The sequence below is a fragment of the Cimex lectularius genome, unplaced genomic scaffold (assembly GCF_000648675.2).
Source record: "Cimex lectularius strain Harlan isolate CLEC.00 unplaced genomic scaffold, Clec_2.1 scaffold303, whole genome shotgun sequence".
In the NCBI taxonomy this organism is placed as follows: Eukaryota; Metazoa; Arthropoda; class Insecta; order Hemiptera; family Cimicidae; genus Cimex; species Cimex lectularius.
Genome location: NW_019392917.1, coordinates 309,814 through 324,605, shown reverse-complemented (window position 1 = coordinate 324,605; position 14,792 = coordinate 309,814). Strand labels below are relative to the sequence as shown.

General features: G+C 33.6%; 1 protein-coding gene across 1 annotated transcript in view; it reads right to left on the bottom strand.

Annotated features, from left to right (window-relative positions):
• Nucleotides 1–685: 685 nt before the first annotated feature.
• Nucleotides 686–14,792, bottom strand: part of LOC106663642 (protein Tob1-like) — a 63,783-nt gene continuing 49,676 nt past the window's right edge. The window contains exons 3-4 of the mRNA XM_014388631.2: nucleotides 7,019–7,817; nucleotides 686–3,349 (exon numbers count right to left, since the gene is read on the bottom strand). Of these exons, the coding sequence (XP_014244117.1) occupies nucleotides 2,980–3,349; nucleotides 7,019–7,674 (1,026 nt within the window). The 5' untranslated portion in view covers nucleotides 7,675–7,817 and the 3' untranslated portion in view covers nucleotides 686–2,979. The remainder of the gene's footprint in view (nucleotides 3,350–7,018; nucleotides 7,818–14,792) is intronic.

Sequence of the window (14,792 nt, the reverse complement as noted above, 5' to 3'; positions counted from 1 at the left end):
AATAGATAAAAAATACATTATACAAAAATAATAACAATAGACTATGTAAAAACTATTGTATTAAAAATAAAAAATATTTTATTTAATCCATATAAAACAAAACTAGCTATACATACATTATACACCGTTAAAGTGATAAGTGATTTTTCGTCTATAAAAATTCTCTACATTGGATGTAATAACAATCCCCTAGGTAACTTTAACACCGCATTGGTCTGACTTAAAACAAAAAACATAACTTTGAACGTCCATTGCATTGATCAAAAATAATCGACACAAAAGGCCAAACTAGAAAGTGATTTTGTTTTCCAAAAGACTAAAAATTATTAGAACCAATTTTTTTTTGTTATTGTAAAAATTTGGTGTAGGAATGTGAAAAGGGGGGGTGCAGTTTGTCTTAAATCATGAACATAACATGCAAGCATTAAAAACTAACAAATAGGGCACCTTTTTTATTGATCTAGACTTATCACATTAAATTAATTATTATTTGAAACGACCTGACTAGTGTCACTTAACTCAGAAACGAAACATTTTTGAATTTTATTTGGACAGAGTGTGCAAGTCAATTTTAAAGTTTTAAACCCAAAATAATAACATGTAAATAATACGCAAGACAATTATAAATTAAATTTATCAACTATTTGGAGTGGAAAATTAAATTACACTTACAATGAACGTTCTGAAATGAATACATTCCGTTTATCATTTACACCAAATTCTTGCTAACTAGAAAAATTTTCACATCAAAAAGGACATCAAAAATTTGTCTAGTGATATTCAAAAATAGAAAAGCCTCCTAAAACTCCTAATATAAAATATATATATGTATATAGATTATACTCTTTTTAGAAATAACAAAATGAGTGATAAAAGGAACACAACCACAAAACAATGTAGTTTACACTAAATTATCTTAATCTAGTTTATAAAATGTTGTCACAGTACAAAAATACTAAAGTACAAATATTCATCTTCATTAATGAAATTAATATTCATATCGTTACGAATATCCCATGCATGATTAACATAGTGCAAAAACTCTTTTAATAAAAAATATATATGTATATTCTCATATATAAATATATATGTATAAAAACGGTCGATTTTTATACACACATATTGGCATATGGGTAAAAGTTAATATAACTAGTTGTTAACAATCACATTGATATAAAGAACATGCAAGAGAGGATAAAGCAGGTTAGACCCTGCCGTTTCTCTACTAACGTAGTCTTACTCGACGCTCACATCCAAAATACAAAATATTATTGAATAACCCTAAAAACTATGCGTGTTTTAAACGCCGTCTATTGAGATACAAAATTACCACTGATTAGAAAAATCATCAAATCAATTTTTTTATTGTATGTATAAATACTACGAAGATGCAGCAAATTTTGTAGACACGTAAAATCAAAAGAGAGGGATTACGATTCCCGTTTTTTTTTTTTTTTTTAATAGAGGCTATCACTAGAAATTTACTTTTGATCTTCGCATATGTACTCACATAATATGTTTTGTAATACAAACTAGCTTCTAAATTGTAAAAGTATTGTAACCGACAGTATAAAAATATTGAAACGAGTTTGTCTACAAAAATGTTATAACAATTTTTTGTTTCTTTTTTTTAATCATTATATATATTTTTTTTATACAAAAAGTAATATAAAATATTCAAACAAAATTAACTATAAAGAAGGCTGAAAAGCCAAATAGCGTTTATAAAATAATACAAAAAGATGAAAAATAAAAATAAAATAAATATTTAAAAAAAATGTTTTATGTACTTTAATACTTTACGTTTTATAGTCAAATGAACAAGAGAAAGAGATATGAACAAAAAAACTATTCAAACTGGTTTTGTACAATGATATAGGGAAATACTGTTCTATTTAAACTCGGGGAAGAACTTTTCAAGGTTTTCGTCTTTCAGATAATGTAAATTATATGTAATTTCGATTTGGGACATTGTAGGGACGCGACAGTTTTTTCTTTTTTTTTAGAAAAACAGCTTAAAATACAATATTAACCGACTGGGTATATAAAAATGTTAAATTTCAGGTACCGAACAATTTGCTAGGATGGTGGTTATAAGAGGTGGACAATTCGCCAGGAGGCATTCATCTCTTTCTATTTACACACAACCGCCGGCCCGCTCAATCACAATGAAACAATGAATCTATACAAAAAACATATTTTCATTTTTGCCGTTTTGTGAAAAAATACGCTATTTACATCGCAACATAGTATCTTTCTTCTTCTTCTTTTTTTTAAGTAATACTATAATCTCACTAAAATAATTGAACTATTTTGCACGGTGAAAAAATAAATTATTTAGTTTTATTTTAAAACTCTAGGTTGTCATCCTCCTCCGAAAAAATCCAAAACGTTTCCCAAATACATATATGTACTGAAATAGTTTAGTTTTAGATCGAGCACAGTAACTCACTTAAAAACAGCTTTATAAAGAATAAATTTGTACAACTGACATTATCAGATTTTCTTTCTTTAAAGAAAGTATTTTAACTTTTTAAACATTTTATACAAAGATAAATAATAACAATATGTTAACTTCTTTTACAAAAAAAACTTAGGTATTAAAATCACAATGAGATTTATATTTGTTGAATTGAATCACAATTGGAAAGATGATAATTACGAGGGCAATAGAAAAAATTTACAAGCGTTACGACATGAATATTATAATGTGGAAATATTGAAATTAGAGAGTAGATCGAATTAGACGGTAGTAGAAATAGATTTTAAAAAACTTTTACTGTGCCATAAAAATGTTTATAGTTTTCCCAGGCCGTTCTGTCGGTGGTCAGAACTACCCTCGTCGGCCATCCTTTCCGGTCATCGGTACTCTTTTGAAACGATTAAAAACCAAAGCATACTTCGTTAAACGTGTGTGTGGGGGGTGTTTCAGTGGAGAAAATCTAGGTGGGGTTCTGATTTTTTGAAGGGCGAGCGTGTTTAGTTGGCGACGAGCAATTGTGGATATTGGTTCGGTGAGTAAGTAGGAAAGTTGGAGAGAGAGTCCAAAAGCTGCTGCGTTTTGTTCTCCTGGGACTGGTTTTGCTGCGGTGCCGGTGGCGTGTTGGGTGGCACCGGATAGTACTGAGACGGCTCGAGGTACGGCATCTTCTGGTACATGTCGCCGTTGTGGTAATTGTCGAAAAGCGACGTCGGCCTGTAGTAAGACGGATACAAATAGTCCTGCTGGTTCACAGAAGGCGAAAGTGATCGCCCGGGGGAACCGCCCTGACCGCTGTGGCTGTGACCTCCGGCCTGCTGCTGCATCGCCCGTTGCTTGATGTAATTTGAAAACTCGGTCGGCGACATCCTAAATCAAACAATACAAATAAAATATAGTGTCCATAAAAACAAATCATCATATAATCAGAAAAAAAAAGCCCATTTGTAAGTATGCCGGGTTCGAATGCAGGGCCGCTGGATTCGAACCCAGGACCTTTATCTTACAGTAATGAGCGCCGTGTCAACGCCTAAACCGTTGCGGCCACGGACGGCCCTATCAGATCATGTTTTATCAATTATCATAATGACTTAAGGGCCTCGGAAAAATCGATGTTGACTTTTAATAAATTAATATTAAAACACAACGAAAAAAACACAACAGCCTAAACATTTTTTAATTCATTCGTGATAAATGTCCACACGTATTTAAATAACTTTTGATGATACTGATAAAATACTTTAAAAGGTCGATGGGTATATTGCGTGCGCGTTGTTCCAGGCTCAAGTATGACTTTTTTCCGAGTTAAGCCATTTTGAATAATAAGACATCTCTATATTACAAATATTAGATTTAAAGTAATTTAAGTAACTGTTGTCTTACAAGACGACTTAACGTCCAACCATCCAAAAATTCACAATAAATTTTTTATACCATTTTCAATTTAAAAACCATAAGATACAGATGGATTCGAACCCAGGATTACTAACAAATACGAGTCGGACTCCCTAAAGATTCGGTCACCGCGGAAAAAAAACTGGACAATTAATATAGTTTATCTCAAGAAATCCTTCAAAAATACCTAAAAATGAGGTGAACAATAACGAAAAAGGCTTTGTTCATCCTAACCATCCTTCTTGTTTATTACAGAAGCTTAATCAGAAAGATAAATTTTATATTACAAGAAAGTAGGTTGGTAAAAAAATTAACTAATGGGGGAGGAACATGACTTAATTTTTAAACTGATTAATTCACTACTTTCGTGGTCCGCTTGACCAATTAATACATGACAATTAATTAAGGTTTTTAGTTGAGATGAAAAAAAGTTAATGGCACGAGAGGGATTCGAACCCACGACCTTCGGCTAGATACGCCGCTGCTCTACCACCTGAGCTATCGTGACCTCGATCCACTCGGACATCAACTCCCCATCTCAACCACACCTTATGAGTTTTCCCTCCTTTTGCCATTTTTCAAATGTCGTGTAATCGGTTTGGATTCTCGACGACAATTAACATTTTACATTTTAAACTGATATTCGAATAAATGACAAAAAATCTCAACAAATTTTGGGCCATTCTGAATTAGTACGTTTTTTTAAATTAATACTTTTAGAGTTTCTGAGTGAAATTTGATGACAATAAAAATTAATGTAATTTGGCAGTTACCGATCATTTTGGCCGGCTTAATTTTAGCAAATTACAATTTCATAAGCTCCTACACCACACTGAGAAAACTCCCAAAAATTAAAGTAGTTCGGTCGTTGCCTATCATTTTGGTCTGCCTAAGTTTGACAAATTGCACGTCCATAACACGACATTGGGAAATCTTACAAAAATTAAAATATTTTATCCATTTCAATAATGCAACTAGATGCCATTAAATTACTATTAAGCATTATATGCTATATAATGCTCCCAAAATTAGGATTTTATAGTTTTATTCTGTAGATAAATGCTATTCAAAATGATAGTGTATCTGTTATTCTATGGATTAAATTAATATTGTATTAATATATTTTTGAAAACAGTTTACTCTTAAATATTACGATATTTTTGTGTAGGTAATATTTGAAGGAATTGTGAATGATTTTTTTTATTATAGCTTCATAAGTTTAACTTTTTTATAATAAAAAGAATATGTTTATTATTTTCTAACGATATTTTATCAAACCGATAACCTACTTAAAAGGAACAATGGGCATATCGCATGTGCCTTATAGAAAAATATTTTTTACGAAGTGGTAAAATGTTTGACGTTAAAAAATAAACTAATTACAGAATCGTAAAAATTACAGTCAAGAAAATGTATAAATTACAAAACCTTGTGATAAAATAAACAACCCTGCACCCAACTTAATCTTATCTAACAAGTAAGTTGTAAGTTTGTGGTAAGATAAAAAGAAACCAGCTCAAACCTGCGAGGAAACGTTATAAAATTATTCAAACAGCCTCGGTTAAACTCTGGTAACAACATCATTAAAAATTCAACGGGATTACTTCACTAGACGCAAACTCCAGACCTCTTCCGGAATTTGGGAAAACGTTACATCGAAACAATTATTAGAATCATCAACGATGTTTTCTCAACGTTCTCTTAAATGAACTTTGGAACTCGAAGTAAAACGCAAGTAAGATAATGTACGTTTATCTTTTATCTAATCGAATTTGTGTTACAATTTTGAAATTAGGACAGACTTGCTCAACAATAGCGCCCACTGGAAAGTAATAAGCCAATTGAATCATGTCGAAAGTTTTCCTAACGGAATTGTAAATTAAATTTCGCCGAGGCGGACAGGTTAAAAAAAAAATCAGCCCATGTTTAATCAAATATGACTTTCACCTTGAGCTATTTAATTACTCCGAGTTATTGCTGTAAATTATCCGTAATTAATTCACTTCAACTTGCACTTGCCTGGCTTTTATAGTCGATGGTAAAATAATCTCGACAAGTTGAAACACTGCACCCTTTATTTAGTTGCCCCTTGCGAAAAGATCATTTTCAGAATCTTTCAATAGCATGTCGTGAATGTTGTGGTTGAAATTTAAATTTAATTACAGCGACCATAAAATAAACCACTTAAGGACGACAAATTGAATTGCAAAAATGTTTAGATCATAGAAACATAAATCATACAGAAGTATGAACATTCGCTACTTGTAATAGGTAATTAAATTTATTTAAAAATATATATTTAGATCATTACCTCAACAAGGAAAATGAGATATGAAGTATAAAGTTCAAAATGTGCAAAAACTACCATTTCATATTTTGACGTAATATACTTATTCTCAGTTTATAAAATTTATTTATGTAATTGTTTTTATTTTTGTTTATTTTAGACATACAACAATATTCAATTCTGAGTATAATCCATTTCGTGGTCCGATTGACCAAATAACTTTTTTCAATTAATTAATTTTACGTAAGGTATTGGTTGAATTGAAAAAGTTAGTGGCACGAGCGGGATTCGAACCCACGACCGTCGGCTAAATACGCCGCTGCTCTACCACTTGAGCTATCGTGACTTCGATCCATTCGGATACCAACTTCCTATCTCAACTTACCTTTCGAATTTTCACATTTTTAAGGTATTTGAAAAACGGCATAAAGGAGGGAAAATTCGAAAGATCGTTGGAATGGGAAGTTGGTGTCCAAGGGGATAGCTCAAGTGGTAGAGCAGCAGCGTATTTAGCCTATGGTCGTGGGTTCTAATCCCGCTCGTGACACTAACTTTTTCATTTCAACCAATACCTTACATAAAGATTAATTAATTGACTGAGTATATTGTCGGCAATTTTTTTAAAAATATGAACTGGGCCAAGTTTAGATGGTTCGCTAAATTAAGCAATTATTCATTTAAGGTAATAATTTTAGCGGTTGGGGGTTGTTGGTGTTTTGAACCACGATTGGTCACCATTAATACAGAAGCAATATGAACACATTTCCACTTATTCGTAAAAATGCAAATAAATTCAATTACTATTCACAGTTGTAGTATTGATTACAAATTAAGCAATATTTGAAGTTTGGTCTCACCTGTTAGCTCGCTTGCTGTTCGTCTTCAGTTTCGTACTGCCGAATTTGGTTTGGGCGAATGTAGCAGTGGTGAAAGTGAGAGGTTGCGTAGTTCTCGGCATGAAGGTGGTGGCCGGGGCTACCGGGCTGGGAGATCCGGGACCCTTGAAGGTGGCCGTCGGTGAGACGTCGGAAGGAAGCGGAGGAGAACCCTTCGGAGAGAGGTTCAAGGCTCCGAGGACAGCGTCGATCGGCCTGAAGCACTGCGCTTCCGGATTGAAGGTCTTGATGACCTCCCGGTCCGCGTTGGCCTCTTCGTGAACGTCGTTCGTCTCGACGTAGAGGATTTTGATAATGCCCTTCTCCCCGATCCTGTAGCTCACTTCACCTGGGTCGACCCAGACGGCGAGATCCTGGGGAAGGTTTTCGAGGATGTCCTGGATCGGGACTCCGCTCTCCTTGGCCGCCCTTTCGAAAACTGCGTCCACAGGGTCTCCAGTCTTTAAGCATCTGAACGCGGAACCTTTCACAGGCTTTTCCGGGTACCAGTGTCCTCTGAACTTTTCTTTAAGTGCTTTTTCAAGCTCCTCCCCGAAAATGTTGACCCTCCGCCTCGGAAGCTTGTTGTAAAGGTATGATATGACGAAATTGAGAGCGATTTGCACCTCTATATGCATGTCGACAGGATTGTCCCAATCGTTTATGAAAGTTGTTGCATAGAACGGGATTATGTGTCCCTTTATCGTTTGGGTTTTATTTTTGAGATCGGACCTTTATTCGGCTTTTTCCAAACCTCAGTCGTCAAGATACTGCTCAAAGCCTGAAACAAACAATAAAATCCTATTACACAAGAGAAACATTATTTTACTACTTAATATACCAAAGCTAGTCATTCCGAATAAATTGTAATCTTTAAAAGACAAAAAACTGTTGACTGTTAAACATGGTGACATGAGGTAATTTTGAGTTTACGATGGGATTTACTTTAATTTTGGGAATTTTTAGGAGTTAGACTCATACAAGATACTAAATGGTTCAAAAATGTTTAAATGTAATAAAAGCGTTAAATGTCGCAATAGGAGAGAAAATATTAGTTCATCCTTGGAAGAAATATCCCGGGGATCTTGACAGAAATCCGACCACAGTTTCTAACCGCAAATCAAACGAACTTTCAGCAGTAGGCTATCTCCGTTAATCGACATGATCGATCAAGAATTATTCAACAGGGCCTGGCCTTGACATTCATTGGCATGATGTTTCCAAACGATACCGGGCCTTTCTGGAATGGACCGTTTAACTCTCATATGGGAGGAAAGCATTTAAAACAAAACCCGTCGGCATTTAAGAATGAAAAACGAGAAGGACGAAATGTTTGGCAACAGGGAGGGCGGATCGATGACGGCCTGGCCTAGTTCGTCTCTCATTTACTTCCACTCGTAAAGCCCAGGCGAAACTAAGCTTGCGACACATCATTCGACGGGTAAAAACACAGTTATAATTGTAAAACAGTTGTAACAATTTTTAATAATTGGCCTCCCTGTTAGATGAGGGCGAGTGACTCCGTTACAGTGGCTTTGCGAGCGCTGAGGACAGATTGATGCCGTGCTTAGACAATAAGCATGCAACCTGTTTCGCATGATTTCTCGTTTCTACCTAAAACCGCAAACCACTTCCTAAAACCTCAGATCTGAGCTAGAAGCTTGTTTTGAAAGAAACGGGATTTACTAAAATGATTATTTGTCTATAACATCGATAAACTGCCTTCGTATATTATCAATAAGCCATAGATGTTATAAAAGTGTCTAAGAAAACAATTGTTACACTTCTCGTGGTTTGACTTACTATTTTCTTCATTGATATATTTTTTATGCAAAAATAACGAGGAGAAGTCTCTCAAAAGGTAACATTCATTACATTTCTACATTTTAAATATTTTTGGTCGATACATTTTTTAGACAAAACAAAGGAAGAAGTCACTCAAAAGGACATTACATTAAAATTCTATATTTTAAATATATTTTTGATATATTTTAAAGCAAAACAAACGGGTTAAATCTCTCAAAAGATAACATTACATTTCTGTATTTTAAATATTTTTTTCTATATTTTTTAGGCAAAAACAAGCAAGCGAAATCTCTCAAAACGATAATATTCCGTTAAATTTCTGTATTTTAAATATTTTTTGGTGTATTTTTTAGGCAAAAAGAAACTAGCGAATCTCTCAAAAGGACAACATTAAGTTAAATTTCTGTATTTTAAATATCTTTTCGTATATTTTTTAAGCAAAAACAAAGGAGAGAAATCTCTCAAAAGGACAACATTACGTTAAATTTTTGTATTTTAATTTTTTTTAAATATTTTTTATGCAAAAAAACAGGATGTGTCTCAGAAAGAAGCATTACAATAAATTTATGCTGTTGTGTATAATTTTTAAGCAAAACAAAAGGAAAAATTTCACTAAAAAGGAAAATATTTCGTCAAATTTCTGTATTTTAAATATTTTTGTGTGGTGATTAGTGACCGTTAGTTAATGATTATTTGGAGATCGTGAAATACGGTCTGGTGTGATGTAGGTTTCAGAAAAACATTTTCTTTATCGTGCCAACGTTTCGATCTTTATTGAGATCATCTTCAGGGCTCGAAGTGTTTGTCTTCTGTGTAATTGTGCCATCCTTGCGTGTCGTGTTGAGAGTGCCAGTTGACTTTTAAATGTTTTTTCTGAAACCTACATCACACCAGACCGCATGTCACGATTTCGGAATAATTATTTTAAATATTTTTTTGTTGATATACTTTTTTGGCAAAACAAACGGGATAAGTCTCTCAAAACGAATCATGACATTAAATTTCTGCATTTTAAATATTTTTTGATATTTTTATGCAAAACAAACAAGACGGGTCTCAAAAAGAAGCATTATATTAAATTTGTGCTTTTGTGTATATTTTTTTAGTCAAAACGAGAGGAAAGAAATCTCTAAAAAGGAAAATATTTTGTCAAATTTCTGTATTTAAAATTTTTTTTTTTTTTGGTCGATATACTTTTTTGGCAAAACAAACGGGACAAGTCTCTCAAAACGAAGCATTATATTAAATTTCTGCATTTTAAATTTTTTTCTATATTTTTTAGGCAAAAACAAAGAGAAGAAATCTCTAAAAAGGAAAATATTTGATCAAATTTCTGTATTTTAAATATTTTATTGTTGATATATTTTTTAGGCAAAACAAACGGGATAAGTCTCTCAAAATGAAGCATTACATTAAATTTCTGCATGTTAAATATTTTTTTGTATATTTTTTAGGCAAAACCAAAAAGAAGCAAACTCTACAAAGGAAAATATTTCGCCAAATTTCTGTATTTAAATTTTTTTATATATCTTTTAGGCAAAACAAACGGGATAAATCTCACAAAACTAAGTCTTTCATATAGGATCAAATCATTTATAAAAACAATTCAGCGTAAATTGTTTTACCCTTCAATTAGTAATACTATGTTTTAAAATATCTATACTACATTGAGTAATCTATTACTTATTATTTTATTATTACATAATAGTTTATACATTTTTGTCAGGCATTAGACGTCATTTTGAATAATCAATAAGCCAGCTTGAATCTAATGTATTCTCCTCATTTGCCCATCACATGGTAATAATTAAATTTTAAATTAAATTCTAAATTACTTGTTACTCATCGGTTAATTGATCCATCTGTTTGCTAGGTAGGTCATGTTTTTTGCGGATATTTTATAAATATTGCATTTTCGCTGAAAATAAAGGAAGATTGCTAATTAAAATTTGTAAACTGCTTTCGATCTGCATCTTCATAATTCAAATTTTTTATGTGCAATTTGTCAGTATTGTGTTCCAGGTTTTAGGTTTTATTGAGGAAATTACAACGCAATCGGAGTCGGTGCAAATGGTTAAGAGTTCTTTAAATCAAGCTCTTTAATAGGGTTAATGAATTGCGACCCTATTCTTGAGAAGAGTGGGCCATGGCTGGGACAAACCCAGCATAATGATGATTCAAATCTACGCCTCGTTTGCGTCGGAACCAGTCTCGGGACAGAACAAAACTAACAAAACGGTCGGAGGACGTTATCGTTTTCAAAATTCCACGAATCCTCCAGACACTCGGCCTTGTGCCCCGTACCGAAAATTTGAACGCGTCCTGGAGGCGGAGACAAAACAGGACGAGATTTACGTATTGAATCACGTCCTTTTTTAACCCGTGACTAACATCGGCGTCAGTTGAACCGTTTGAAAAAGTAACAAACGAAACGATAAAAGGCAATGGGAGCGGTTTAATTTTCTTTTCCTCTTCGGCTTAACTCGTGCCAGCAACAGCTCAAAACAACACGCCGTGCCAAAAAAATGAAACGCCCACGGCGTTTGTCCTATTCCATATCGAGTCTCAAACCTTCAGGATTTCGGAAGAATATAAAAAAAAAACGGATATAATTTAACCTTGCCCTCATAAAACAGAACGAAAAGCTGGTGGGGCGACAATCAGCAAGCTGTATGTGGCAACTGTAGGCGTATTCACCGCCTCGATTAACTGGGTCATCGCAGATCTGTCTTTTGTCGCCCAGAAATACAAACGCCGATGGAATTTTTTCCTATAAACAAATTAGATAATCATCTACGATTTAAACGATCGCTAATTATCATGAATAATGGATAAGAATCCTTCCATTTATACTAACAAAACTGAACGGAGGTATATGATCGAAAGAGATTGTTATATTAAAAAAATAAAAAACAAATCAATTCTCTAAGTAATATTTTCACAAAAGTATATGAATACTTTTTAAAAGGATAGTTCCTACTCACAGTAAGTTGTTTTGCAACAATCCGGATTTCGAGCCTTTTAGCTCATCATCAGGTTGAAGGACTTCTACAACCACGTCTCTCGACATGAATTGCCAAAGTCTGACAACCTGATGATGAGCTAAAAGGCTCGAAATCCGGATTGTTGAAAAACAACTTACTGTGAGTAGGAACTATCCTTTAAAAAGTATTGAACACCACACTCACTCCATCATTTATCATTTCTATTAAAGTATATGAAATTTGAAAAGCATTTTACTTAAATATTTCCCTTGTTTTACCTAACAGTATAATTGTAATTTTCATGAAAAAAATTTTTTTTCCTTATCGTAACTCGACCCTGCACGCAATACTTACTTTAAAAAGTCCTAAAGGCCATATTGCAAAACAGTGATGTGCCCCTAATCTCCAACTAATCATACAATTTTTTAAAAATAATCTTCGGGTTTACTTATTTATAACAGTGAATCGCTGACAACGCTGTCAGACACATTTTGATCTATTAAGCTAGGAAAAACCAAAACCAAATGTTTTAACAATAATTTTCCCGAGTTGAAAATAGACGGGACGGAGAGTTAGTCACCGTCGGTATCCTTATCCCTCTCCTCCCTTGATTGGATCCGTCCCAAATTTAAATCAAACTGCACGGAAGTTTTTAATTGTTGTTGTTCACCAGTGCTGGCACTGTTCCTCATCGTTTAGTGTATTTATAATCGGGATCGGGATTGTTTAAATTATTCAAATATCACGATTAATGAAAAAGGCAAACAGCTGATATATTTGTTTCTTGAGGACAAGTTCTTGTGCGTCAATTAGTGATATTTGTCTTGCTTTGTAAAGTAAATATAATAGCGAAAACAAGCGGACCCAGAGTTGATAAATAAGAAGCATTTATTACGCATTATAAATGGCTGTAGCATCATGCTATTTGCAATGGTTTTTTTATTTTAATGTCAACTCGTTCCAAAAAAAAAAAAAATTGAAAGTAAGTTTTTCACCTAGTTTTCGACAAATTTACACAAAAAAATACGTAGACAAAGGGGTAACCTTGGCCATGTTGACGTTTCGCGGGTTACGCAACCGGCGGAAAGCGTTACACGGATCCGACTCTCTCCGCCGTCCGGTCGACGACGGAGTCCCACGGGATGTCCAGGAAGGTTCCAGAATTAGGCCCCCGGGGTAACCCGAGACCGAGTTGGTAATCGGCCAAAAAGCCGACCATTAGCGCTCCTCAAAGAAAACAGACCAAAACAAAACCGGACCCCTTTCCCAAGGCTCGAGGCGTATTCACCTTGTTTCTTACAAAGATTCAATTAAAGACAAATTACGAGAAAGCCAGTTATGGGAAAGGGACGATAAAGTTCCGGATTTTATTTGTAAATATTGTAATAATTGTAATATATTCATAACTGTAACAAAAGATTTTCAAACAAATATGTCGTGAAATCTGGGTCAGAATGTGCCAAGGGCAACGCTAAAAATCAAACCGATGATCATGCAGGTACCAAATTCTAAAATTGACATCTATCAGATCTGTATTGTATATAAAATAGACAGAGTACAGTAGGACTTGACCTACATACATTTAAAACGATACTATGAAAAACTGCATATTGCATAAATACTGCGAAAATCTAATACCAATGTTTTACAATAATAGTTAAGATATTACAGTCTAACTTTATTATTTTAATATATATTTGTTTTTATAAACACACGTAAAAAAAAGAAAAAATAGTTAATAAATATAAGTTCAGCTTAATTGCCCCTAATCTGTCTGGTATATCAATTTTTCGCTGATTTTGAAAATTTGGCCCTTTTCGAAACTTCACATTCGCCAGTGTAATTTTGCCAATTGTCAACATTGTACAGATAATTGCAGGAAAACTAAAATCGTAAAATTAGTTTGCAAGTCCTTTTAAACATGTTTTAGGGATTTTATAAATTTTTTTTCTGAGGGGGGTGTTTAAATAAGAATTTTAAAAATTCTTTCCTCGATTGCGATCTATAAGGTCTATTATCGACCCTCTATAAATTATGGTCATACTTTGAAAAGTGCATTTTTTCCTATACGCACTTTCCTTGGTGCCTATTCCTGCACCTCTTTTTGGAGGATTTCTAGAATCCGATGCAAATTGAAAATGATCATTCAGAAAACCAGTAGCGTTCTCTTCGCAAAACGCAGCCCCGTAATCTCCCACAAAATATCAGTGGAAGGAATTTCATTTTGAGTGCGCCGAGAGAATCACTAACCTCGGGCGATAATGTAAACATCAAACTGTTGGTTTATAACACGGTTAAACCTATTGTTCCTGTATACCAGTCCATCTCAGAGCCACACTTTTCAGATCTACTTAAACTGCGGGTTGTTAAGAACAAATTCTTGCGCCTTGCCATGTATCTCCAGTAGAAGTTCAAAAATTACCACGTTGCACGAGATCACGAAACGACCTGGATTGGTGAAGAGGTGCATGGGACACCAACTAAATTCTTTTGGATGTTTAAAGTCCCAAAATTCACTATTCGTTCAATCGGTGCTTGATGCTTAACCCAAAACACTAATACCAGCCAAAACGAATTATAGCTAGTTAGTATTTTAGTCGCTTGATGTTTGATTATATCTCTTTATTATTGTACTTATTTATTTTGTTCATTATGAAGTTGTTTATTTAAATATTTTGATATTTATTTGTGCATATATAGTTATTTATAGACGCACTTATTTATCTATTTATATCATTGTTTACTACTACTTTTAAATTGTATTTAGGTATTTATAGTTTAGGTTATACATTTAGTGACATTCCTGAGCATGTTTGTTTTTTGATTAAATAATTTTGCCCAACAATCAATGCCATTCTGTTTTTAAAAATAACGCGGTTCAAATCTACTTCACTGCCGAAGGATGTTATAGCGACCCGGAGCGCTCTACCAGTTAAAATTATTTTGTTTTCTCAGTTGTCAAATGT